The 27,133-nt window shown below is 39.1% G+C and overlaps 2 protein-coding genes across 3 annotated transcripts in view; both read right to left on the reverse strand.

Moving 5' to 3' along the window:
• Positions 1–27,133, reverse strand: part of LOC134825063 (LIM/homeobox protein Lhx3-like) — a 667,636-nt gene that overhangs the window by 506,985 nt on the left and 133,518 nt on the right. The window lies entirely within an intron of this gene.
• Positions 15,005–18,037, reverse strand: LOC134825296 (collagen alpha-1(X) chain-like). Of its 2 annotated transcripts, none has more exons than XM_063837459.1 (4): positions 18,006–18,037; positions 16,925–17,007; positions 16,623–16,676; positions 15,005–16,445 (listed from the first exon to the last, which is right to left on the reverse strand). In XM_063837459.1, exons 2-4 carry the CDS (start codon positions 17,003–17,005, stop codon positions 15,315–15,317), a joined length of 1,266 nt encoding a protein of 421 aa, XP_063693529.1. In that variant the 5' UTR covers positions 17,006–17,007; positions 18,006–18,037; the 3' UTR covers positions 15,005–15,314. The 2 variants fall into 2 exon arrangements, with proteins under 2 accessions (XP_063693529.1, XP_063693528.1); XM_063837458.1 differs by having other exon boundaries at positions 16,925–17,010.

Below are 27,133 nucleotides of genomic sequence, written 5' to 3' on the forward strand. Positions count from 1 at the left end.
TTTACGTAAAAGCTTTAGAGAATCATTTATCTAATTTAATGCACAAGGAGAAACTTGAACTAACCAAGCGTCATGAGGGATAAGGACTATGCTATTTATGTTGCACCTTCATATTATGTGGATAATACTAAACCTGTGAAGAAGAGGAGAAGAAGGAAGAGAAAAAAGTTTAATCGTACCACATTTAAATCTTACAGACAAAGAGCGTAGTAAAGAGCAACTCTATCTCTTTTTCTTGTCTCACAAGTTTGCACCTACACCTCGACTCCCCTACCAGATCTAAGCCGCTTCGAGAAAGATTTGTGTAGATGGTTTTCTAAAATAAGAGCCAAAGTTGTATTTGATAGCTTTAAATGTGGACCCAACAAAGCAGATAAGAGAGTTACTGACGTGGAACGTTGTCTTATAAAGACTGATGCATCATGTACTTTCGAATTTTGTAAAAACCTTGCACTTGAGGCATTTATAACACACATAACCCCGGCATGCGCAGGGATTATATTTCAATTTTTCCCGCGACGCGCGGGAAAAGTTTATAATAATTTCGAGTGCGAAGCACGAGGGATTATTATGAAAATAACCCCGACGTGCTTTAGCACGAGGGGTTATTTTAATATAACTTAAGTGTGCCGGTGTTATGTGTTATAAACCCCTCCGGGTTAGCATGCTAGGACCAACAAATTTGACATTTTACTCTTAAATATAGCTATATGAGATCATTATGGAAAATATGAAATGGAATTGGGGACTACCAAATAAATACAACTAAGGTACTATGACTTTTGAAATTGGCGTTATATCTAAACATTATTCCTCAGTCAGAACGTTGAATGAATATGAATATCGATAAGGGGCGTCGAGTTAAGCCTGGCAAGCGATAAAAGCTAATAATGATATCGTGTCATGAAGTTTATCAAAGTAGACGACTATAATACATGGCTTATATCAAACACGACAAAATTAACCGAACCGGACAAAACACACATAACCCCGGCATGCGCAGGGATTATATTTCAATTTTTCCCGCGACGCGCGGGAAAAGTTTATAATAATTTCGAGTGCGAAGCACGAGGGATTATTATGAAAATAACCCCGACGTGCTTTAGCACGAGGGGTTATTTTAATATAACTTAAGCGTGCCGGTGTTATGTGTTATAAACCCCTCCGGGTTAGCATGCTAGGACCAACAAATTTGACATTTTACTCTTAAATATAGCTATATGAGATCATTATGGAAAATATGAAATGGAATTGGGGACTACCAAATAAATACAACTAAGGTACTATGACTTTTGAAATTGGCGTTATATCTAAACATTATTCCTCAGTCAGAACGTTGAATGAATATGAATATCGATAAGGGGCGTCGAGTTAAGCCTGGCAAGCGATAAAAGCTAATAATGATATCGTGTCATGAAGTTTATCAAAGTAGACGACTATAATACATGGCTTATATCAAACACGACAAAATTAACCGAACCGGACAAAACACACATAACCCCGGCATGCGCAGGGATTATATTTCAATTTTTCCCGCGACGCGCGGGAAAAGTTTATAATAATTTCGAGTGCGAAGCACGAGGGATTATTATGAAAATAACCCCGACGTGCTTTAGCACGAGGGGTTATTTTAATATAACTTAAGCGTGCCGGTGTTATGTGTTATAAACCCCTCCGGGTTAGCATGCTAGGACCAACAAATTTGACATTTTACTCTTAAATATAGCTATATGAGATCATTATGGAAAATATGAAATGGAATTGGGGACTACCAAATAAATACAACTAAGGTACTATGACTTTTGAAATTGGCGTTATATCTAAACATTATTCCTCAGTCAGAACGTTGAATGAATATGAATATCGATAAGGGTTGACGGATGTTACTCGTCTAAATTTCTTCGAAGTAGCGCGCGCCGCTTTCTTCTCGAAATGGCCCGACGGCACGAGCTACGAAGTAGCGCGCGCCGGGCCAGATCATTAACAATGGTCAACGATAAGGGGCGTCGAGTTAAGCCTGGCAAGCGATAAAAGCTAATAATGATATCGTGTCATGAAGTTTATCAAAGTAGACGACTATAATACATGGCTTATATCAAACACGACAAAATTAACCGAACCGGACAAAATCAAATGTAACCGTCGAGACAAGTTTTGGAACTGGTCCAATTAATGTAAGAGTTTAAGTAATGTAAGCAGTGTGCTGGAGTTTTGCCAGCGCCTGCAATTAGACCGATACGTAGATCGAGTGGAAAATTATGAACCTGGAGAATCTGCACATGTACCATACATTTATGGAACTATTCAAAATTCTTAAATTTGATGTCCCCCAGTCGATTAAAGATCTTTTCAAGTTCTGTCCTAGAAATGAAAAACTTCGTCTGATTGTCCCATTACTGAGGTTGGATATCTCCCAACAGAACTTTTTGTACACCTCTACGAAAATTTGGAATGACCTCAGCCCCTATGTATTCGAAATATGTGATGCTAATGTAGATGGGATAATAATCCCGGGTTCTTCCAAGAATTCAGACTTGTCAGCCTCGTCAGGTGTTATTAAATCTAACCTTAAAAAGCACTTGCTATCCCTCCAAAATCGAGATGACCCTAATACATGGTAACTAATTTATATTATATCTCAAATTCTAAATCCGGTACGGCTCTGCACACATGATATCTCTCTCTGCCATGAAACATGGCTAACCTTTTAAACTATAACTTAAAACTAAAACCTAAACTAAAACTCAACTGGGCTCTCCTATGTCACCAAACTAAACCAATAAGTAATTTTAGATTGTTATATTTTTCTATATAGTTTATATAACAAGTATATTGACGTAGTGGATGGTTGAGGGGGTTTCAAGCACAGGTCACTCTCAAATCCTAAAGATAAGCAGTGGCCTTCGGCACTTGAAACCTCTTCAAACCTCCCCTGATATATTTATTATTGATATTGTTTGATTGTGCCGTAAAAATAAATATTTGTTTTATTAAAATATTTGTTTTATTAGTGTATTTATAGTTCTTACGTTAAGCCATAGGTCACGTGACATTTTTTACCAATGCGCGTCGTAGTAGTTAGTCACATGATACACGTCATCAAAACACGTGACAGTACGCGGTTGAAATTCTCATGGAATGTCAAAACAAAACAAATCTTGTTGAGCCAAATTAGCGGGGCGGGATTATAAAAGCTGTGCCGGGGTTATTTATTCAGCGGGAAAAAACTAACAGCGGGAGCCGGGATTATCAGAATCTATTTAGCGGGAGCCGGGATTATCAGAATCTTATTCTATCCCGGAGGGGTTTATAAAATGCTGCAGAGCAGAAGTAGACCTCCACAGGCCAACTCAGAAATTCGTCTCACCAGATAACATCGCTGCGCCCATCGGAGCAGCTCTCAAAGAAGTCAAAGGTTGGAAAGACATTGTTATCAGACCATTCGATAAAGGAGTAGGATTCTTCCTTCTTAGTGAAGAAGATTATATTCAACGAATAGGTGTACATTTAAATGATAGATCTGTATATAGTATTATAAATAATGTAGATGATTTAGTTGTAGAATTGATTGATAAAATTTCGAATTGGACAATTGAATTTAAAGATCAATTAGGTATATCCAAGAAGGTCAAGGAGTGGGTTATTCCATGTGCTGAGCTTAACCAGCCTGGAAACATGTACCTGAATCCCAAGGCACACAAACCACCTTTGTATATCCTGGGAGGATGATTACCACAGGCTGTGGTTCATACATTGAAAACCTTTCTGCCTTGACTGCGTATGAATTGAAGAAGGCTACTTTGAATTAATTATTGATACCCCTCACTTTCTGAGGAAGATCGATAGCCTGAACGAGTCTAGCATATTGTTGGGAAAGGAGGTTATACATGTTGCCATCGATATATCTAACATGTTTACCAACATTCCTAGGGATATGTGGATCCAACAATGCACCAAGCACCTGAATAAAAGGATTAGTGGTGATCAATTGTTTAGTACAGAATGCATTATTAGTGCACTAGAAATTACTCTTGATTACAACATTGCTTCATTTAACGGAATATTATACCGTCAGAAGCGTGGAGCAGCGATGGGTCCTAAGAACTCATGTGAGTATGCAGATTGTGCTATGGATAAGATTGATATTTTAGTTAATGAAGGAGATCTAGAATATGGCCCGCCTCATATACCAGCATTCTGGGGTAGATTACGTGATGACATTTATATGGCTTGGCCTGGTACTGTTGAGGAACTATTACAATTCATGGAATGGCTCAATAGTATCCACCCAAACCTTTTGTTCACTTACGACTACTCTAGGGACGGCGTTGAGTTTCTAGACACCTATGTCTATGGTGTTGGTGATGTTGTCCTCACCAAACTCTACTCTAAACCTAGTGACACCCACTGCTACCTTATCCCCACGTCATGCCATAGGAACCATGTTGTAAAAAAACATACCCTTTGGAGTGGTGAGGCGGGTGAGACAGAACAACAGTGAAGACACTAACTTCTTGGAGCAGAGAGAGGTCTATATTCGTTACCTTCTAGCCCGAGGTTATCATTCCAGTTTTAAAGAAGATGCCTTTAAAAGATTTAGTAATATAGCTAATAGGAAAAACTTGTATACCCTTAAAGACAAGGATGAGTCGACTACCTGTTTAATACCCATGGTGATGGATCAAAATCCAGCACTTCCCAACATGGGGGGCATTATCCATAAGTATAAGCACCTTCTCAACCTTGATCCGGCCCTGAAGAAGCTGGTACGTGCGGACAGTGTATTCGTGAGTCATCGAAAGAATCAAACTATCGGTGGCATGCTTGTACACAATAAGTATCGTGCCAGTGGAACTTTAAACTGTGATAATGAGAGAGAAACAACTGCAAGTCAGATCCAGGAACCAGACTCCGAAAATCTAAGGGCGGTTCCCGGGGCTTTCGACCCAGGGTGCCATGCTTGTGGTAAATGCTATGTTTGTAAGCAAAATTTCCTGTCCCCCTGTTCCAACTTTAGTAGTCACCATTCTAAACAAGTTTTCCCTATAACTAAGTATATATCTTATCAGAGTTATAACCTCATTTATTTGATGGAGTGTAAGACTTGTAAACAGTCGTATGTCGGTTATACTACCTCAAATCTCCCTAAGAGATTCTCTAACCATAAGAGTCACATAAAGAAAGGTATAAGAAGTTGTAAATTAGTTAACAATTTTTTATATATTGATCATGGTTTAGATTTTAGTACCATAGCCGCCTATAATTCCTCACTTAGTAAACACCTTTATGTTATTATAGTAGACGCTTTAGTATTTGAGCCCAATGTTAGTAAATCAGACAAAGAAAAGGCTATGGAAGCTAGAAAGGGGTTCTACCAAACCCAATTGAAAACCCTAGAAAGGTTTGAGGGTATGAACACCCTTGATAGTAACCACTAACCATATACTTTTTAAGTCTGCCGGAGCTTAGTTTTAGTTTTTGTATTTGTAGATTTTACTTAGTTATACCAATATTCCAGAGATGTGCGTAAATTTTTTTTTACTTTAATATAAATTTTACAGGTTTTTTTTGTGATTTTAAGTGATTTTCCGAGAATCAGTTATCAGTATTTAGATATGAGGTAAGATAAGAGTATATTTTTAACGGCTTTCAGTTTCTTTTTTAAATTTCCGTTCATCAGATTTTCCCACTGCTTTTAGTTTGTATTTAGTTACTTTAATGATATGATTTCTCAGAATTGATGTAAATAAATGATGCAAAGACTTACGAAGATCTAAGTCCAGCCAATGAAATATATATATATATTATGATTGGCTACTGGGACACGTCATACACACGGTTGGATTGTTAATTCGGTTGAAGTACCTTTACATCCATTATCACCATAATCTGAACATGATTTATTAAAAATTTGAAATATTGAAAACGAAAAATCTGAATAAACTGAAAATTTTGAAACTGAAAGCTGCACTCAATTGATGGAAGGCAAAAATTTACTCATAACTAGAAAGGTAATGACTACAAATGAACAGCAGATTTATAAATCTGCTGATAAAAATTAGATAAAAGACATGGTAACTGATAAGAGTTTGAAATTACACGTAAGCAGATAAATTGTCTAAAATTTCTGTCGCAAATCAAGTTTATAGTGCATCATGAATTTAGGCCTGATCGATCAAAGTTATATTAGGAGATATTAGGAAAATTGTTCGGTCGGCCGGAAGGGAGTCCAGACTGAGTGTGGTGTGGAGGCAGGATCACTGAGAGACTCGAGATGCTTGAGAGAGTAGTGTACTCATCTACCGCCATCCAGTATGTGCCACCGGTAGAAATACATATATTATGATTGGCTACTGGGACACGTCATACACACGGTTGGATTGTTAATTCGGTTGAAGTACCTTTACATCCATTATCACCATAATCTGAACATGATTTATTAAAAATTTGAAATATTGAAAACGAAAAATCTGAATAAACTGAAAATTTTGAAACTGAAAGCTGCACTCAATTGATGGAAGGCAAAAATTTACTCATAACTAGAAAGGTAATGACTACAAATGAACAGCAGATTTATAAATCTGCTGATAAAAATTAGATAAAAGACATATATATATATATATATATTTCATATAAGGAACCCATCCCTCCCCTTTAGTGATTACGTACTATGTGAACGACCCCTACTGACCAAGGACCAACTAATTTGATTCTGTGATCAGCGATCGCCAGCAACGGAATTGTGATCGATAGTCGAAACAATATTATACATTTTTACGGTTATAATGAAGCTAAAAGTAATAACAAATGTTGATAAATTATATTTTCAAAAACATTAAAAAGAACTCACATGCAGGCATGCTTGATAAAATAATGAACCCATGTTTTAAAAAACCTGATATATATATATATTATTTTCATCCAAATATGTATATTTAAGTTAGTTTGAGTCCTTGAAATGTGGTTTAGTTTTTAATGTATTATTTGTAATAATGTCCGGTATCGCAATGCAGTCCTTTTTGAATCATCCCATCAGCACAATGGTAAATGGTGTCCAATTAGCCAAGTAAAGGTGATTTTCCGTTACCTCCTAAAAATATAGTTTTACGATTCTTGTTAAAATTTCAAAATCAAAAATTATTGAAACCTACCCTATCTAGGGATTTATAATGGTCTTAAACGAAAACTAATATGGGCTATGTGATATGGACATGGTTAATAGATCTTTAATTTAGCATTCCCAATTTATAGATTTTAAGATCTTCAAAAAGGCGGTTAGTTATACGTATATCAAAAGCTATAGTTAGTAATTATAGTTACCGCTTAATTTATTCTACTCCGAGAACACCGACAGGGCCATTCCTGCCTTTACGCGGCCTGCCCCCTCTCGTCTCTAGTTCTTCTTCTCCGAAAATACCACCTAAAATGCCATTCGCTAAATCAGCAACGGCATTTGCTCCGGTTTCAATGAAATCGGCTGCATGGTCAACGATTGTGTTCTGAAAGTGTTGAGGATTATTTGTTGTTATCACACTTTATATAACAGATTAAGATATCAAAATTATCGTATTAATCAATGAAATAACTTGAAAATATTCGTTATTACTACCCTTGCGAAATTGTTCGAGGGAGTTATTGGTGGAAAATCTCTCTATAGTTCATCAAGCGACAATGGGACCAGGCTCATGGATTTCTGTGCAGCTAATCAACTTGTTATTGGTGGAACTCTGTTTCAGCATAGAGACAACAAGGGTACATGGCGGTCTCCCAACGGGTTAACTGTTAATCAAATAGATCATATTTGTATTAATGGACGATTCCAACACTCGCTACTCAATGTTAAGGTATGTCGTGGGGCGGACATTGGTTCAGATCACTATCTTGTTCGTGGACGGCTGCAAATCAAACTGCAGCCGGTAGCTAAGATCACTGCTAAAAGGCACGATGTGCCTGCTATCGAACATTTGCGAAACTCGTCTAAGGTTCAAGAGTACAACGTGGCTCTTCAGAACCGTTTTGATTGTCTGGCTAATGAGGTCAACCTTGAGGACATGTGGGATAATTTCAAGCAGACAGTCACTGATGTCTCGATGGAAGTGCTTGGAAAGCGTCCCCGGAAGGTTAAAGAACAAAACCTTTCGCAAACCTCTAAGAACTTGATAGAGCAAAAATAGGATTGATAGGATAAAACATGGTAATAATGTTTTGTATGATGAGAGCATTCACTTCTTAAAATCCATAAAATCATTTCCATAGATAAAATATAAAATTGGAGCCAAAGCGTGATTTGAGGGTAAATCAATTGGTTGTGCCTACTAATCTATTAATGATACCTTCTTAGTAATTTAAAAGTATAAAGGATGATGTGTGAAGCATATTAAGATCATATTGTAAGCCAGAAACCGTTCTGGTTTTACTTTTAGGACTCCTATAGATGTAATGCAATGTAACCCTTACCGGATCTTCTTCCGGTACTGGCTTTGTCTTTCTGTTTTTTCTTGGAGCAGATTTATCTTTCCTATTTTTTCCCCTTCTCCCTCTCGTCTCTAGTTCTTCTTCTCCCAAAATACCGGGTCCCCCTCTTCGCTCTAGTTCTTCTTCTCCCAAAATACCGGGTCCCCCTCTCGTCTCTAGTTCTTCTTCTCCCAAAATACCGGGTCCCCCTCTTCGCTCTAGTTCTTCTTCTCCCAAAATACCGGGTCCCCCTCTTCGCTCTAGTTCTTCTTCTCCCAAAATACCGGGTCCCCTTCTTCGCTCTAGTTCTTCTTCTCCCAAAATACCGGGTCCCCCTCTTCGCTCTAGTTCTTCTTCTCCCAAAATACCGGGTCCCCCTCTTCGCTCTAGTTCTTCTTCTCCCATTATATAGGGATGCCCTCTTCGCTCTAGTTCTTCTTCTCCCAAAATACCGGGTCCCCCTCTTCGCTCTAGTTCTTCTTCTCCCAAAATACCGGGTCCCGCTCTTCGCTCTAGTTCTTCTTCTCCCAAAATACCGGGTCCCCCTCTTCGCTCTAGTTCTTCTTCTCCCAAAATACCGGGTCCCCCTCTTCGCTCTAGTTCTTCTTCTCCCAAAATACCGGGTCCCCCTCTTCGCTCTAGTTCTTCTTCTCCCAAAATACCGGGTCCCCCTCTTAGTGTAAAATAAGATGGCACCAGACCAGTCCTCCCGAGGCGTACCGATGGTATACAGTGCCTGCTCACAAAGGTGTACTCACAATATACACTACTCACTCAGTCGTTGTAGCGACTGACAACTGCAATATAACTCACAATAACTAAGTATTGAACTCTACGTTAATACGACAATCACGATAACTTGTATTGCCAATTACTCTGATATGACTACTACATACATGCAACTAAGTGCGGTACTGTGAATCAAACGGTTCAAATGCTACAATTCGGTCCTAAGCTAGAGTTGAACAAAGGAAACAGTTGAATCGAGTAATAACGTTCGAATGATGAATATAAAGATATTATCAACAATCACAACTTAAACTGTGGCAAGACGGGCCACGTTTGGCGTTCTAGATCAGCGGTGAACACTTTGATTAAACACGTCACCTAAAGAGCTTTTCCAGAACTAATCCTAACGTGTCCAGAAATGCGTTATCGACACGCGCCACGTGATACCACGTGGTCACTTAACTACCTAAATCTACACTCATTACTAACGGTCATAATAATCACTAAATTACAATCTACACAACTGCTAAAACTACTCTAAAACTGCTGCAACCAGCCTCCATATTACACTATATCCCCCGGGAAAATTTAATCGATTTCGTCAATATCTCCAGGAGGTATTGACAAATTCGACTAAATCCCCCCCTACCTACTAAATCCTTAAAAAAATCCTAAAACTCCCTCTTAAACAACACCCTAAAAATAAAAATACCAACAAAATCCCCGTGATGCAACTCACACGAAAAAACTACCCTTGAAAAATTTACACGTGCTACAAAAATATAAAACCTAAAAAATACGTGTACCATCACGTACCAAATCTGAATAATTAAAATTACACGTGAAATCTCACGTGACACAATACAAATAAATTATAAAAACTAACGTGATACACTTCACGTTACAAACTTCAACTATTTCAACTAAATATTTACAAAACTTGCTACCCTACTAACTGTCCTTCTCCTAAACTGTCCCTCCTACTTCCCTTACTTCTTCTGCTGTTCTGTCCAAGTCGTAGCACCGTCTACCATCCACCGTCTCTGTCCACACCACCCGTTGTTGAACACGTCCTCCACAACCATACTCCTAATCCAGGTACCGTACATCTAGGCACGAACCTACACTTACACGATTATTTTCGTACACCTAGTTACGAACATAACTTACACAATTATCTCCGTACACCTAGTCACGAACATAACTTGCATAATTATCTCCGTACACCTAGTCACGAACATAACTTGCATAATTATCTCCGTACACCTAGTTACGAACATAACTTGCATAATTATCTCCGTACACCTAGTTACGAACGTAACTTACACAATTATCTCCGTACACCTAGTTACGAAATTCACATAAGTCACTGCAGACCGTCATATTTATAGATATGAAGTCAAATCATCTAGATTAAACCTTATCGGCACATGATAATTAAAAGTCAACTAAAGGCAAATCTAGGCATCAGGAGCGATGCTCTACCGGATTTAAAGGTGACTCCCACTCTACACTCTACTCTACTCCACGGTTCAACAACTAACTCCACCTCTCGCAAACTCTCCACTCTCCAGGGTAGCAAGCCCTCCTAAAAAAACACATACATCACTCAACCATATCAACCGACATTAATGACACCAGGCATACCCTAAGCACGGCCGGAGATAAGAAATGCAACGATGACTACCTTCCACAGGTTCCAGGTAGTCTGCAAAATATGACAACAATCGTCGTATCTGCCCGAGCAACAGATAACTGGCATCCCGTGACCAGCAATCCTCTAAAACCCAAGTTTTCTCTTTACCCTCTTCAATACAGCATTAATTCTTGATACCGGTCTAAAGTAATCCGGCCTCTTTAACTGAGCTCTATTTCTTAGAGAACGTCCTCCACTGACTACAGGCGTACTCTGTTCCTCAGGTAAGTAAGCTAGTGTACTGTTACTCTCCCCCAGCTCGACAGGACTTAAACTATCCTCTATCCCGGATGTAGGTTCCTCAACCCCTCTGCTCCACCCGGGTGTGTAGAAAGATCCAAAACTTGATCCCGTCTCCTGGATCGGTGATGAAATGTGAATCGGAGTGTTAACCCTATCTGGTGTCTGAGGGTCATGTTGGATTGAAATGTCCTGACTTTCCGTTCTGAAAGGAAGTGTATATTCCGGTGATAGAGGTACGTCAGGAATATCAATATTCTGACTAGACAAGGTACTCTCTTGAACCACAAAACTCCCTCTCTCCACTTGCTCAGGCATCCACAACTCCTCGTCACTACTGCTATCACTATCCCCACTATCACTTCTCACCGTGTCTCTCATTATCTCATTCTTCCAGCCATGTGCTCCATCACCGATTACTATCTCGCTCCCACTACTACACACTTTGTTGTTCTCTCCCATACCGCACATGACGTTATCTACGTCACTAATCACACCAAAACTATTCTCAGAGGATTCACTAACGGAATAAGCGTTGTGATCACGTGTAATATTACTAGAGGATTCACTAACGGCTGAAGCGTTGTGATCACGTGTAACATTAATGAAGGATTCACTAACGGCTGAAGCGTTGTGATCACGTGTAACATTACTGAAGGATTCACTAACGGCTGAAGCGTTGTGATCACGTGTAACATTAATGAAGGATTCACTAACGGCTGAAGCGTTGTGATCACGTGTAACATTACTGAAGGATTCACTAACGGCTGAAGCGTTGTGATCACGTGTAACATTACTGAAGGATTCACTAACGGCTGAAGCGTTGTGATCACGTGTAACATTACTGAAGGATTCACTAACGGATGAAGCGTTATAATCACATTCTACGTTACTAATACTATCTAACTCACTAATGGCTGAAGCGTTGTGACTCAGAATGGTATTGACACCCGCAGACCTGGTAAACTCCTCTCCTCCCGATCTCTCATCTAGAATGACCTCTGTCTGGCACGATGCTTCCGCAAAACTCCTTCTGAATGGAACTCTGCTTCGTCTGTCCTCCTCAGCATTAGACTTTGTCGCCTTTATCATGTTCAGCCCGTGACTCTCCAACAACTCATTCTGAGTCCATCTTTCACCACAGAACTTTTCTGCCTGACCCCTGTTCTCCTGAGCTTGTCTATCAATCGCAGTCCCTCTAACACCGATATCTTGACCTCTGATCCTCTGCACGCCGTGTATAAATTTCTTACCGCCTACAGGTTTCAATAGTGCGACGATCTTGTTTTTGCGGATCGTTATTTGCTCATCAGTAGAGTTAACACACTTTATCGGGACCAATATTTTATCAGAGTGCACAACTGCATGAGCGAATGAAATGCCCGTGTCCCCAATACCTTGCTTGTACTGTGGCTTAATCACACCTTTAAAATTCACTCCTTTCGCCTGTAACTTTCCCCTGATGTACTGCACCGTGTTAGGAGGAATAATTGTGACCTTGCTACATCTAACTTTTATCTGCTGCTTGACATTCTCCGGCTTCTCCGTGAATGGTACACTATCTCCATTAGTCAGCACCAGTCTGCACTTGCTGTAGTCCAGAGTTACCCTATTTTACCTCAAGAAATCATCTCCAATCAGGAATTCTGTGTCTAACAGATCAGTTACCACGAAGGTGTGTACAAATCTATTGCCAGCAACTACCACCTGTAGTTCTAACTCTCCCCTGATTTGTATCTTGTCTTGAGAAAATGACTTCAATTTTTTTTTATTTGAAAATTCAATTAATTATTATATATATAAATCAAGCGTTACATTTCAGCCATGCAAAATTACAATGACATATTTTGATATACTAATTGATAAATGGAACTGCAATATAAGTTGCTTAATGTTTGGCCGGATGACAACTAACTAAAAGAGAAAAATAAACTTGATTACATAATAATTAATTCGGCTGAACCAACACATAGCAAGAGCCACATTAACGTTGGGGCCGTCTAAAATGTCATGTCACATGGTCGGATCCCGCTCTCTAGTCTCAGTCCTCTCAAAAAACCCGTGGACACAATACTCACAGCCGACCCGCTGTCAACAAAAAGGTAGGCTGCCACTCCTCTGCAACTCCCAGCCACCAAGATGTGTTTCCAGTTCACCGCATTCACCTCCTTCTGCTTCCCAGATGATTTTAATTGCGACTGATGGGAAATGAATTTTGTCCAGTCGCACGCCCGTTTAAATGGTCTCTCTGCATTCCATGCTGTTCAGTCTCTGTGGGTCTGTACTGCCTACCTCGTCCTCCAGATCGCCCTCTGTCGACGTTGCAGAATCTTTGAATGTGACCCTCACCGTGACAATTATAACAGATCAACGGCCTGCGACTCTCTCCTCTACTCGCATCTCTACTCGCACCTCTACTCGCCCCTCTACTCACCTCTCTGCTACTCTGCTCAACCGGACTCACTCTACTCCTGCAAACACTGGCAACATGCCCTTTACCTTCACACAGCTGGCACACTATATTGCTCCAACACGAGTCAGCCTTGTGACCTTTCTTCCCACACATCTGACAGTCATTCTCATCCTTTTCTCTCTCACCTTGCCTGCCAACACCGTAAGTAGGTGTCGAGAATTCCAGTTTTGTCATCGGATCACTGTCCATATCTCCCTCTAATGCCTTGGATATGTGCTCCTCCTGTACAGCTAACCGGATCACGCTATCAAAATTCCTTGTCTCCGTGTTCATCTGAAGGAGCCGTCTCTTGATCGCAGGGTCTCTCACGCCCTGTATCAACACAGTGATACCTGCACTCTCTCTCTCCACAGCTCTCGGGTAGATCTTCTCAGCAGTGTCCTGTATTCTCTCTGCGAACTGCTCCACGCTCTCTAACGCTTCCTGTCTCATCTTGTGAAACGTTGTTCTCGTAATTCTCGCATCAGTAGCGGGATATAGCTCTCGTTTCACCGCACTGATCAGCATTTTCACGTCACCTCTCTCCTCACTCAACAGCCGAATGTTCTTGACTTTCTTGAACTTTGCATCGTCTTCTATCTGATTTGCAAGCCTCAAGTCTAGATTGTCCTTTACTCCGCATAACAGGACCCACTGCTCGAATCTCTGCAGAAATGTACAGAAGTCATCATTTTTCCTGTACCTCGGCGCCTTACATTTCATCGTGTACTCTCCCTTATCTCTCTCTGTATTTCCGGGTTGCAAATCACCCCTCACAGTTGTTCTCGCTATTTCTTGCAACACGTTGCTTGTTTTCTCCATCTTTACATCTCGTTCCCTCATCAATTCCTCTCGCTCAAGTTCTGCTTCCTCTCTCCACTTGATCATATCTCTCTCCAACTCTCTCACTCTGTTCAGACACTCCTCTCTCTTCTCGCTCAAATCAAACAACTCCACTTTGCTCTCTTTTATCTCCGTCTCTTTATCACTTGTGTCCCAAGACTTCATTTCCAATCTCACCTCCACAATCTGATCCACAATCCGTTTTTCCTCCTCTACTAGTTCCTTCATCTCCTGCTCCATGTTTGTGAGTCCAGACATAGTACCACTTTCCTAGGTTCTCCAGATAGTGTAAAATAAGATGGCACCAGACCAGTCCTCCCGAGGCGTACCGATGGTATACAGTGCCTGCTCACAAAGGTGTACTCACAATATACACTACTCACTCAGTCGTTGTAGCGACTGACAACTGCAATAACTCACAATAACTAAGTATTGAACTCTACGTTAATACGACAATCACGATAACTTGTATTGCCAATTACTCTGATATGACTACTACATACATGCAACTAAGTGCGGTACTGTGAATCAAACGGTTCAAATGCTACAATTCGGTCCTAAGCTAGAGTTGAACAAAGGAAACAGTTGAATCGAGTAATAACGTTCGAATGATGAATATAAAGATATTATCAACAATCACAACTTAAACTGTGGCAAGACGGGCCACGTTTGGCGTTCTAGATCAGCGGTTAACACTTTGATTAAACACGTCACCTAAAGAGCTTTTCCAGAACTAATCCTAACGTGTCCAGAAATGCGTTATCGACACGCGCCACGTGATACCACGTGGTCACTTAACTACCTAAAACTACACTCATTACTAACGGTCATAATAATCACTAAATTACAATCTACACAACTGCTAAAACTACTCTAAAACTGCTGCAACCAGCCTCCATATTACACTACTCTTCGCTCTAGTTCTTCTTCTCCCAAAATACCGGGTCCCCCTCTTCGCTCTAGTTCTTCTTCTCCCAAAATACCGGGTCCCCCTCTTCGCTCTAGTTCTTCTTCTCCCAAAATACCGGGTCCCCCTCTTCGCTCTAGTTCTTCTTCTCCCAAAATACCGGGTCCCCCTCTTCGCTCTAGTTCTTCTTCTCCCAAAATACCGGGTCCCCCTCTTCGCTCTAGTTCTTCTTCTCCCAAAATACCGGGTCCCCCTCTTCGCTCTAGTTCTTCTTCTCCCAAAATACCGGGTCCCCCTCTTCGCTCTAGTTCTTCTTCTCCCAAAATACCGGGTCCCCCTCTTCGCTCTAGTTCTTCTTCTCCCAAAATACCGGGTCCCCCTCTTCGCTCTAGTTCTTCTTCTCCCAAAATACCGGGTCCCCCTCTTCGCTCTAGTTCTTCTTCTCCCAAAATACCGGGTCCCCCTCTTCGCTCTAGTTCTTCTTCTCCCAAAATACCGGGTCCCCCTCTTCGCTCTAGTTCTTCTTCTCCCAAAATACCGGGTCCCCCTCTTCGCTCTAGTTCTTCTTCTCCCAAAATACCGGGTCCCCCTCTTCGCTCTAGTTCTTCTTCTCCCAAAATACCGGGTCCCCCTCTTCGCTCTAGTTCTTCTTCTCCCAAAATACCGGGTCCCCCTCTTCGCTCTAGTTCTTCTTCTCCCAAAATACCGGGTCCCCCTCTTCGCTCTAGTTCTTCTTCTCCCAAAATACCGGGTCCCCCTCTTCGCTCTAGTTCTTCTTCTCCCAAAATACCGGGTCCCCCTCTTCGCTCTAGTTCTTCTTCTCCCAAAATACCGGGTCCCCCTCTTCGCTCTAGTTCTTCTTCTCCCAAAATACCGGGTCCCCCTCTTCGCTCTAGTTCTTCTTCTCCCAAAATACCGGGTCCCCCTCTTCGCTCTAGTTCTTCTTCTCCCAAAATACCGGGTCCCCCTCTTCGCTCTAGTTCTTCTTCTCCCAAAATACCGGGTCCCCCTCTTCGCTCTAGTTCTTCTTCTCCCAAAATACCGGGTCCCCCTCTTCGCTCTAGTTCTTCTTCTCCCAAAATACCGGGTCCCCCTCTCGTCTCTAAAAGGGATGCTACTTCCGCCTGAAAAAATCAACGATCAAAGTTGATAAAAATCGTGAAGATAGCAATATTTAGTCATTTTAACAATCTTCCATCAATTTGGCCGTATCCCCACGTGTGCAACTTTTTTATTTTCAACTGTTAAACTAATTTAGTGTTGAACAGATGATAAAGTTTATTTTAATTTGAAACTCTTACCTCTTTCTTTACTAGTTTTACATTTGCCACGTTTTCGGGGTCTGCTACTTCCGTCTGAAAAAATTAACGATCATTAACATTATGCCAAGCTGTATGTCGGATTCGGGATGTGTCTCTTTTTTAGATCTTGACTAATTTCTAAAATAAACTCCATGTAAGATTAAAAACTTTATAGCAATTATAATAAAATATAACTCAAAACTAACGAAGATACCGATAATGAATCGAAAAATAAAGTTGATATCACTCTGTTTTCGTTTTTTTTTGTTGAAATAAAATCATAAACTGGTTTAAACTCTCACCTCACTGTTGAGGCTCCTGGCTGTGCCAGGAGCAAACAGGGCCACAAAGAAAGTGAGGAGCACTACTGTAGTTACAGCCATGACTGCTGAATTACATGTTTAGTTCATTATTTGGTCAGCTTTGCCGTTTTGCCCCGATTTTAACCTTTTAATTTTAAAAAGTACTCGAGCAAGTTAAATACTCGTATGTTTTTTATTTTATAAATTTATGTGACACCGTTTAAACGCCTATAAATGTTTCAAAGCTCGGCTTACTAAAACTAGTCCATCGTTATTCATCGGATTCAGGGCTTTAAAAATGTTAAAGTGATTAACCTTTATCAAAAGCAAATTGGTCACGTTAACGCAACTAGTGAACTTGACGTCGGGCACGGTATTCTACGAATTAAAAGAATTATTTTCTCCGTCTGTTAGTATTTTCACAGCGTCAAATTTCTTTTTTGTAATCGGAAAACGTATTTTCGAAAATAGAAAATATCACGATATTATTATGATATTATTCCAAAACAGATTTTTGGTCGCCTGTGAAACCGAATCGCCCACAAGTACACCATGCAGGATTGTATTTTCTATAAATGGGCAAACATACGCTGAGAGATCATGAAATTGCAGCACAAGAGTTTGAAATTGAATTAATAAGTACAAAATATAAAAAAACTGCAAAGGATGTTCAAAAATGTTGCCAAGTTGTAACGTTACAACTTGTTGCCAGGATGGTTGAGCGAGTACTGACTTACTGAGCAGTTGTAAGCTCTAAACTGCTCGCAGCATACTCTAAACAGACACTTCTTCATGATGCCTAAGATTGCAGATTCTCATGATGATCATTGATCATGAACTTTCCCCTATTCGCACACCGAATGGGTGTATAAACACATGATTATATAGATCACTCAATTCTTTTTGCTTATATGCAGTACATGTATATTGAAAATTACACGATGGAGTGCCCGGTACGTTGTTTTGTGACCTCAACAACTTGAGGGGGAAACATGGTTATTGTCCTTCTTACATAGTTATTCAACGGTTTTTACTAAATCCTCGTAATTCTTCGCATCATTTTGATTTATTAACATCAATTCTCAAATTATTTGTTATATAGTAGTGTTGAAAGTACTAAATATATATATAAGTGACTAGGCGAGTGGGCGGGCCGCAGCACTTTTTTTGTCGGAACCTATCTACAGTAACAACTATCTGTTTGGTCTACTGAGAAACCTTGTTTACTGTAGTTATGCTATTTTTGTAAAACAACGTACTAAAATAATGTTTTTGCATGGTGTCTAACAATGTAAGTGTAATCGGTACACTGGGTACAGTTCAGCAAATAACACAGAGGGGAGTCCCCCGGTTTCAGTTATATGGCTATAATTGTCCTGCCTGAGTTGTGAGCAGGACATGAAAGGAGATAAAATTAAACTTGGTCGGATTTTTAAAAATGTTGTACCATAAAATTTGTTATACTTATTTGGAATGATCAGTGAGTTCCGTCATAGTGCCATATTTAATGATGCGCGGATTTTGGAGCCAAAACAGCAGCTAATTTGAGAATTAACTTAATGTCTGATGATTGGATATGCTCCAAATTTTTCGGAAAGCTTCTTTTTAAGTGCTCAAAGGTGTCCACAAATTTTGCCTAGTTGTTACGTTACAACTTGGTGCCTGGATGGTTGAGCGTGTACTGACTTACTGAGTAGTTGTAAGCTCTAAACTGCTCGCAGCATACTTTGAACAGACACTTCTTCGTGATGCCTAAGATTGCAGATTCTCATGATGATGAACATTCCCTTATTCGCACACCGAATGGGTGTATAAACACATGATTATATAGATCACTCAATTCTTTTTGCTTTTATGGAGTACATGTATATTGAAAATTACACGATAGAGTGCCCGGTACGTTGTTTTGTGACCTCAACAACTTGAGGGGGAAACATGGTTATTGTCCTTCTTAAGCCCTTTGTATCATTTAGAAGACATAGTTATTCGGCGGAGTCTAAAAAGTGACTACCCGACTCACCATGATTATCGCTCATAGAACATATTATATCAATGACTTGCATTCAATTTTTTTAAATATTGATCCCATTAACTTCTTCAATACACAGGACTTAATACGTCCACAAGATAAAAACGTACCTTTAAAAAATGAAGACTGGATATCCACGCCCACCCTCAATAAAGAAGAAAAGAAGAACACCCAACATACAGGAACACTCTTCGGTCCCTCCTTTACTATCTTTATACTTTTATTATGGTTACTATTTTTCCATATTGTTATTTTTATACCCAGTCGGCTCAGTGTGTTTTGGTTCGGGCCTTGCTTGCTGGCCCTGCCATGGCTCTCTAGCTTAGGCAGGTTTGACTTATACATATATATATTTCATTGCTGAACTTCTACACAATAAAAAAAACTGTTTTGACTTTTGACTAGATCCTCGTAATTCTTCGCATCATTTATTAACATCAATTCTCAAATTATTTGTTATATAGTAGTGTTGAAAGTATTAAATATATATATAAGTGACTTGGCGAGTGGGCGGGCCACAGCACTTTTTTTTGTCGGAACCTATCTACAGTAACAACTGTCTGTTTGGTCTACTAAGAAACCTTGAGGTAGATTCATAAGCACTCAACAACTATGATGACGAAGTATCTCGCTGTCCTGCCTGTCAAAGAACTTACTGTAGTTATGTTATCTTTGTAAAACAACGTACTAAAATAATGTTTTTGCATGGTGTCTAACAATGTAAGTGTAATCGGTACACTGGGTACAGTTCAGCAAATAACACAGAGGGGAGTCCCCCGGTTTCATTAATATGGCTATAATTGTCCTGCCTGAGTTGTGAGCAGGACATGAAAGGAGATAAAATTAAACTTGGTCGGATTTTTAAAAATGTTGTACCATAAAATTTGTTATACTTATTTGGAATGATCAGTGAGTTCCGTCATAGTGCCATATTTAATGATGCGCGGATTTTGGAGCCAAAACAGCAGCTAATATGAGAATTAACTTAATGTCTGATGATTGGATATGCTCCAAATTTTTCGGAAAGCTTCTTTTTAAGTGCTCAAAGGTGTCCAAAAATGTTGCCTAGTTGTTACGTTACAACTTGGTGCCTGGATGATTGAGCGTAAGTACTGACTTACTGAGTAGTTTAAGCTCTAAACTGCTCGCAGCATACTCTAAACAGACACTTCTTCATGATGCCTAAGATTGCAGATTCTCATGATGATGAACGTTCCAGTATTTGCACACCGAATGGGTGTATAAACACATGATTATATAGATCACTCAATTCTTTTTGCTTTTATGGAGTACATGTATATTGAAAATTACACGATAGAGTGCCCGGTACGTTGTTTTGTGACCTCAACAACTTGAGGGGGAAACATGGTTATTGTCCTTCTTAAGCCCTTTGTATCATTTAGAAGACATAGTTATTCGGCGGAGTCTAAAAAGTGACTACCCGACTCACCATGATTATCGCTCATAGAACATATTATATCAATGACTTGCATTCAATTTTTTTAAATATTGATCCCATTAACTTCTTCAATACACAGGACTTAATACGTCCACAAGATAAAAACGTACCTTTAAAAAATGAAGACTGGATATCCACGCCCACCCTCAATAAAGAAGAAAAGAAGAACACCCAACATACAGGAACACTCTTCGGTCCCTCCTTTACTATCTTTATACTTTTATTATGGTTACTATTTTTCCATATTGTTATTTTTATACCCAGTCGGCTCAGTGTGTTTTGGTTCGGGCCTTGCTTGCTGGCCCTGCCATGGCTCTCTAGCTTAGGCAGGTTTGACTTATACATATATATATTTCATTGCTGAACTTCTACACAATAAAAAAGCTGTTTTGACTTTTGACTAGATCCTCGTAATTCTTCGCATCATTTATTAACATCAATTCTCAAATTATTTGTTATATAGTAGTGTTGAAAGTATTAAATATATATATAAGTGACTTGGCGAGTGGGCGGGCCACAGCACTTTTTTTTGTCGGAACCTATCTACAGTAACAACTGTCTGTTTGGTCTACTAAGAAACCTTGAGGTAGATTCATAAGCACTCAACAACTATGATGACGAAGTATCTCGCTGTCCTGCCTGTCAAAGAACTTACTGTAGTTATGTTATCTTTGTAAAACAACGTACTAAAATAATGTTTTTGCATGGTGTCTAACAATGTAAGTGTAATCGGTACACTGGGTACAGTTCAGCAAATAACACAGAGGGGAGTCCCCCGGTTTCATTAATATGGCTATAATTGTCCTGCCTGAGTTGTGAGCAGGACATGAAAGGAGATAAAATTAAACTTGGTCGGATTTTTAAAAATGTTGTACCATAAAATTTGTTATACTTATTTGGAATGATCAGTGAGTTCCGTCATAGTGCCATATTTAATGATGCGCGGATTTTGGAGCCAAAACAGCAGCTAATATGAGAATTAACTTAATGTCTGATGATTGGATATGCTCCAAATTTTTCGGAAAGCTTCTTTTTAAATGCTCAAAGGTGTCCAAAAATGTTGCCTAGTTGTAACGTTACAACTTGGTGCCTGGATGGTTGAGGGTGTACTGACTTACTGAGTAGTTGTAAGCTCTAAACTGCTCGCAGCATACTTTGAACAGACACTTCTTCGTGATGCCTAAGATTGCAGATTCTCATGATGATGAACATTCCCTTATTCGCACACCGAATGGGTGTATAAACACATCATTATATAGATCACTCAATTCTTTTTGCTTTTATGGAGTACATGTATATTGAAAATTACACGATAGAGTGCCCGGTACGTTGTTTTGTGACCTCAACAACTTGAGGGGGAAACATGGTTATTGTCCTTCTTAAGCCCTTTGTATCATTTAGAAGACATAGTTATTCGGCGGAGTCTAAAAAGTGACTACCCGACTCACCATGATTATCGCTCATAGAACATATTATATCAATGACTTGCATTCAATTTTTTTAAATATTGATCCCATTAACTTCTTCAATACACAGGACTTAATACGTCCACAAGATAAAAACGTACCTTTAAAAAATGAAGACTGGATATCCACGCCCACCCTCAATAAAGAAGAAAAGAAGAACACCCAACATACAGGAACACTCTTCGGTCCCTCCTTTACTATCTTTATACTTTTATTATGGTTACTATTTTTCCATATTGTTATTTTTATACCCAGTCGGCTCAGTGTGTTTTGGTTCGGGCCTTGCTTGCTGGCCCTGCCATGGCTCTCTAGCTTAGGCAGGTTTGACTTATACATATATATATTTCATTGCTGAACTTCTACACAATAAAAAAAACTGTTTTGACTTTTGACTAGATCCTCGTAATTCTTCGCATCATTTATTAACATCAATTCTCAAATTATTTGTTATATAGTAGTGTTGAAAGTATTAAATATATATATAAGTGACTTGGCGAGTGGGCGGGCCACAGCACTTTTTTTTGTCGGAACCTATCTACAGTAACAACTGTCTGTTTGGTCTACTAAGAAACCTTGAGGTAGATTCATAAGCACTCAACAACTATGATGACGAAATATCTCTCTGTCCTGCCTGTCAAAGAATTTACTGCAGTTATGCTATCTTTGTAAAACAACGTACTAAAATAATGTTTTTGCATGGTGTCTAACAATGTAAGTGTAATCGGTACACTGGGTACAGTTCAGCAAATAACACTGAGGGGAGTCCCCCGGTTTCAGTTATATGGCTATAATTGTCCTGCCTGAGTTGTGAGTAGGACATGAAAGGAGATAAAATTAAACTTGGTCGTATTTTTAAAAATGTTGTACCATAAAATTTGTTATACTTATTTGGAATGATCAGTGAGTTCCGTCATAATGCCATATTTAATGATGCGCGGTTTTTGGAGCCAAAACAGCAGCTAATTTGAGCATTAACTTAATGTCTGATGATTGGATATGCTCCAAATTTTTCGGAAAGCTTCTTTTTAAGTGCTCAAAGGTGTCCAAAAATGTTGCCTAGTTGTAACGTTACAACTTGGTGCCTGGATGGTTGAGGGTGTACTGACTTACTGAGTAGTTGTAAGCTCTAAACTGCTCGCAGCATACTTTGAACAGACACTTCTTCATGATGCCTAAGATTGCAGATTCTCATGATGATGAACGTTCCAGTATTTGCACACCGAATGGGTGTATAAACACATGATTATATAGATCACTCAATTCTTTTTGCTTTTATGGAGTACATTTATATTGAAAATTACACGATAGAGTGCCCGGTACGTTGTTTTGTGACCTCAACAACTTGAGGGGGAAACATGGTTATTGTCCTTCTTAAGCCCTATTCAAAACCGTTGAATAACTATGTCTACTAAATGATACATAGATGTATCATTTAGTAGACATAGTTATTCAACGGTTTTGACTAAATCCTCGTAATTCTTCGCATCATTTTGATTTATCAACATCAATTCTCAAATTATTTGTTATATAGTAGTGTTGAAAGTATTAAATATATATATAAGTGACTAGGCGAGAGGGCGGGCCGCAGCACTCTTGTTGTCGGAACCTATCTACAGTAACAACTATCTGTTTGGTCTACTAAGAAACCTTGAGGTAGATTCATAAGCACTCAACAACTATGATGACGAAATATCTCTCTGTCCTGCCTGTCAAAGAATTTACTGCAGTTATGCTATCTTTGTAAAACAACGTACTAAAATAATGTTTTTGCATGGTGTCTAACAATGTAAGTGTAATCGGTACACTGGGTACAGTTCAGCAAATAACACTGAGGGGAGTCCCCCGGTTTCAGTTATATGGCTATAATTGTCCTGCCTGAGTTGTGAGTAGGACATGAAAGGAGATAAAATTAAACTTGGTCGTATTTTTAAAAATGTTGTACCATAAAATTTGTTATACTTATTTGGAATGATCAGTGAGTTCCGTCATAATGCCATATTTAATGATGCGCGGTTTTTGGAGCCAAAACAGCAGCTAATTTGAGCATTAACTTAATGTCTGATGATTGGATATGCTCCAAATTTTTCGGAAAGCTTCTTTTTAAATGCTCAAAGGTGTCCAAAAATGTTGCCTAGTTGTAACGTTACAACTTGGTGCCTGGATGGTTGAGGGTGTACTGACTTACTGAGTAGTTGTAAGCTCTAAACTGCTCGCAGCATACTTTGAACAGACACTTCTTCATGATGCCTAAGATTGCAGATTCTCATGATGATGAACGTTCCAGTATTTGCACACCGAATGGGTGTATAAACACATGATTATATAGATCACTCAATTCTTTTTGCTTTTATGGAGTACATTTATATTGAAAATTACACGATAGAGTGCCCGGTACGTTGTTTTGTGACCTCAACAACTTGAGGGGGAAACATGGTTATTGTCCTTCTTAAGCCCTTTGTATCATTTAGAAGACATAGTTATTCGGCGGAGTCTAAAAAGTGACTACCCGACTCACCATGATTATCGCTCATAGAACATATTATATCAATGACTTGCATTCAATTTTTTTAAATATTGATCCCATTAACTTCTTCAATACACAGGACTTAATACGTCCACAAGATAAAAACGTACCTTTAAAAAATGAAGACTGGATATCCACGCCCACCCTCAATAAAGAAGAAAAGAAGAACACCCAACATACAGGAACACTCTTCGGTCCCTCCTTTACTATCTTTATACTTTTATTATGGTTACTATTTTTCCATATTGTTATTTTTATACCCAGTCGGCTCAGTGTGTTTTGGTTCGGGCCTTGCTTGCTGGCCCTGCCATGGCTCTCTAGCTTAGGCAGGTTTGACTTATACATATATATATTTCATTGCTGAACTTCTACACAATAAAAAAGCTGTTTTGACTTTTGACTAGATCCTCGTAATTCTTCGCATCATTTATTAACATCAATTCTCAAATTATTTGTTATATAGTAGTGTTGAAAGTATTAAATATATATATAAGTGACTTGGCGAGTGGGCGGGCCACAGCACTTTTTTTTGTCGGAACCTATCTACAGTAACAACTGTCTGTTTGGTCTACTAAAAAACCTTAAGGTAGATTCATAAGCACTCAACAACTATGATGACGAAGTATCTCGCTGTCCTGCCTGTCAAAGAATTTACTGTAGTTATGCTATCTTTGTAAAACAAGGTACTAAAATAATGTTTTTGCATGGTGTCTAACAATGTAAGTGTAATCGGTACACTGGGTACAGTTCAGCAAATAACACTGAGGGGAGTCCCCCGGTTTCAGTTATATGGCTATAATTGTCCTGCCTGAGTTGTGAGTAGGACATGAAAGGAGATAAAATTAAACTTGGTCGTATTTTTAAAAATGTTGTACCATAAAATTTGTTATACTTATTTGGAATGATCAGTGAGTTCCGTCATAATGCCATATTTAATGATGCGCGGTTTTTGGAGCCAAAACAGCAGCTAATTTGAGCATTAACTTAATGTCTGATGATTGGATATGCTCCAAATTTTTCGGAAAGCTTCTTTTTAAATGCTCAAAAGTGTCCAAAAATGTTGCCTAGTTGTAACGTTACAACTTGGTGCCTGGATGGTTGAGGGTGTACTGACTTACTGAGTAGTTGTAAGCTCTAAACTGCTCGCAGCATACTTTGAACAGACACTTCTTCATGATGCCTAAGATTGCAGATTCTCATGATGATGAACTTTCTCGTATACGCACACCGAATGGGTGTATAAACACATGATTATATAGATCACTCAATTCTTTTTGCTTTTATGGAGTACATGTATATTGAAAATTACACGATAGAGTGCCCGGTACGTTGTTTTGTGACCTCAACAACTTGAGGGGGAAACATGGTTATTGTCCTTCTTAAGCCCTATTCAAAACCGTTGAATAACTATGTCTACTAAATGATACATAGATGTATCATTTAGTAGACATAGTTATTCAACGGTTTTGACTAAATCCTCGTAATTCTTCGCATCATTTTGATTTATCAACATCAATTCTCAAATTATTTGTTATATAGTAGTGTTGAAAGTATTAAATATATATATAAGTGACTAGGCGAGAGGGCGGGCCGCAGCACTCTTGTTGTCGGAACCTATCTACAGTAACAACTATCTGTTTGGTCTACTAAGAAACCTTGAGGTAGATTCATAAGCACTCAACAACTATGATGACGAAATATCTCTCTGTCCTGCCTGTCAAAGAATTTACTGCAGTTATGCTATCTTTGTAAAACAACGTACTGAAATAATGTTTTTGCATGGTGTCTAACAATGTAAGTGTAATCGGTACACTGGGTACAGTTCAGCAAATAACACAGAGGGGAGTCCCCCGGTTTCAGTTATATGGCTATAATTGTCCTGCCTGAGTTGTGAGTAGGACATGAAAGGAGATAAAATTAAACTTGGTCGGATTTTTAAAAATGTTGTACCATAAAATTTGTTATACTTATTTGGAATGATCAGTGAGTTCCGTCATAGTGCCATATTTAATGATGCGCGGATTTTGGAGCCAGAAAAGCAGCTAATTTGAGAATTAACTTAATGTCTGATGATTGGATATGCTCCAAATTTTTCGGAAAGCTTCTTTTTAAATGCTCAAAAGTGTCCAAAAATGTTGCCTAGTTGTAACGTTACAACTTGGTGCCTGGATGGTTGAGGGTGTACTGACTTACTGAGTAGTTGTAAGCTCTAAACTGCTCGCAGCATACTTTGAACAGACACTTCTTCATGATGCCTAAGATTGCAGATTCTCATGATGATGAACTTTCTCGTATACGCACACCGAATGGGTGTATAAACACATGATTATATAGATCACTCAATTCTTTTTGCTTTTATGGAGTACATGTATATTGAAAATTACACGATAGAGTGCCCGGTACGTTGTTTTGTGACCTCAACAACTTGAGGGGGAAACATGGTTATTGTCCTTCTTGAGCCCTATGTATCATTTAGTAGACATACTCATAGTTAAAGTTATTCAACAGTTTTTACTAAATCCTCGTAATTCTTCGCATCATTTTGATTTATTAACATCAATTCTCAAATTATTTGTTATATAGTAGTGTTGAAAGTATTAAATATATATATAAGTGACTAGGCGAGTGGGCGGGCCGCAGCACTTTTTTGTCGGAACCTATCTACAGTAACAACTGTCTGTTTGGTCTACTAAAAAACCTTAAGGTAGATTCATAAGCACTCAACAACTAT

The sequence above is a fragment of the Bolinopsis microptera genome, chromosome 13, assembly GCF_026151205.1.
Source record: "Bolinopsis microptera isolate Bmic1 chromosome 13, MBARI_Bmic_1.0, whole genome shotgun sequence".
Classification (NCBI taxonomy): domain Eukaryota; kingdom Metazoa; phylum Ctenophora; class Tentaculata; order Lobata; family Bolinopsidae; genus Bolinopsis; species Bolinopsis microptera.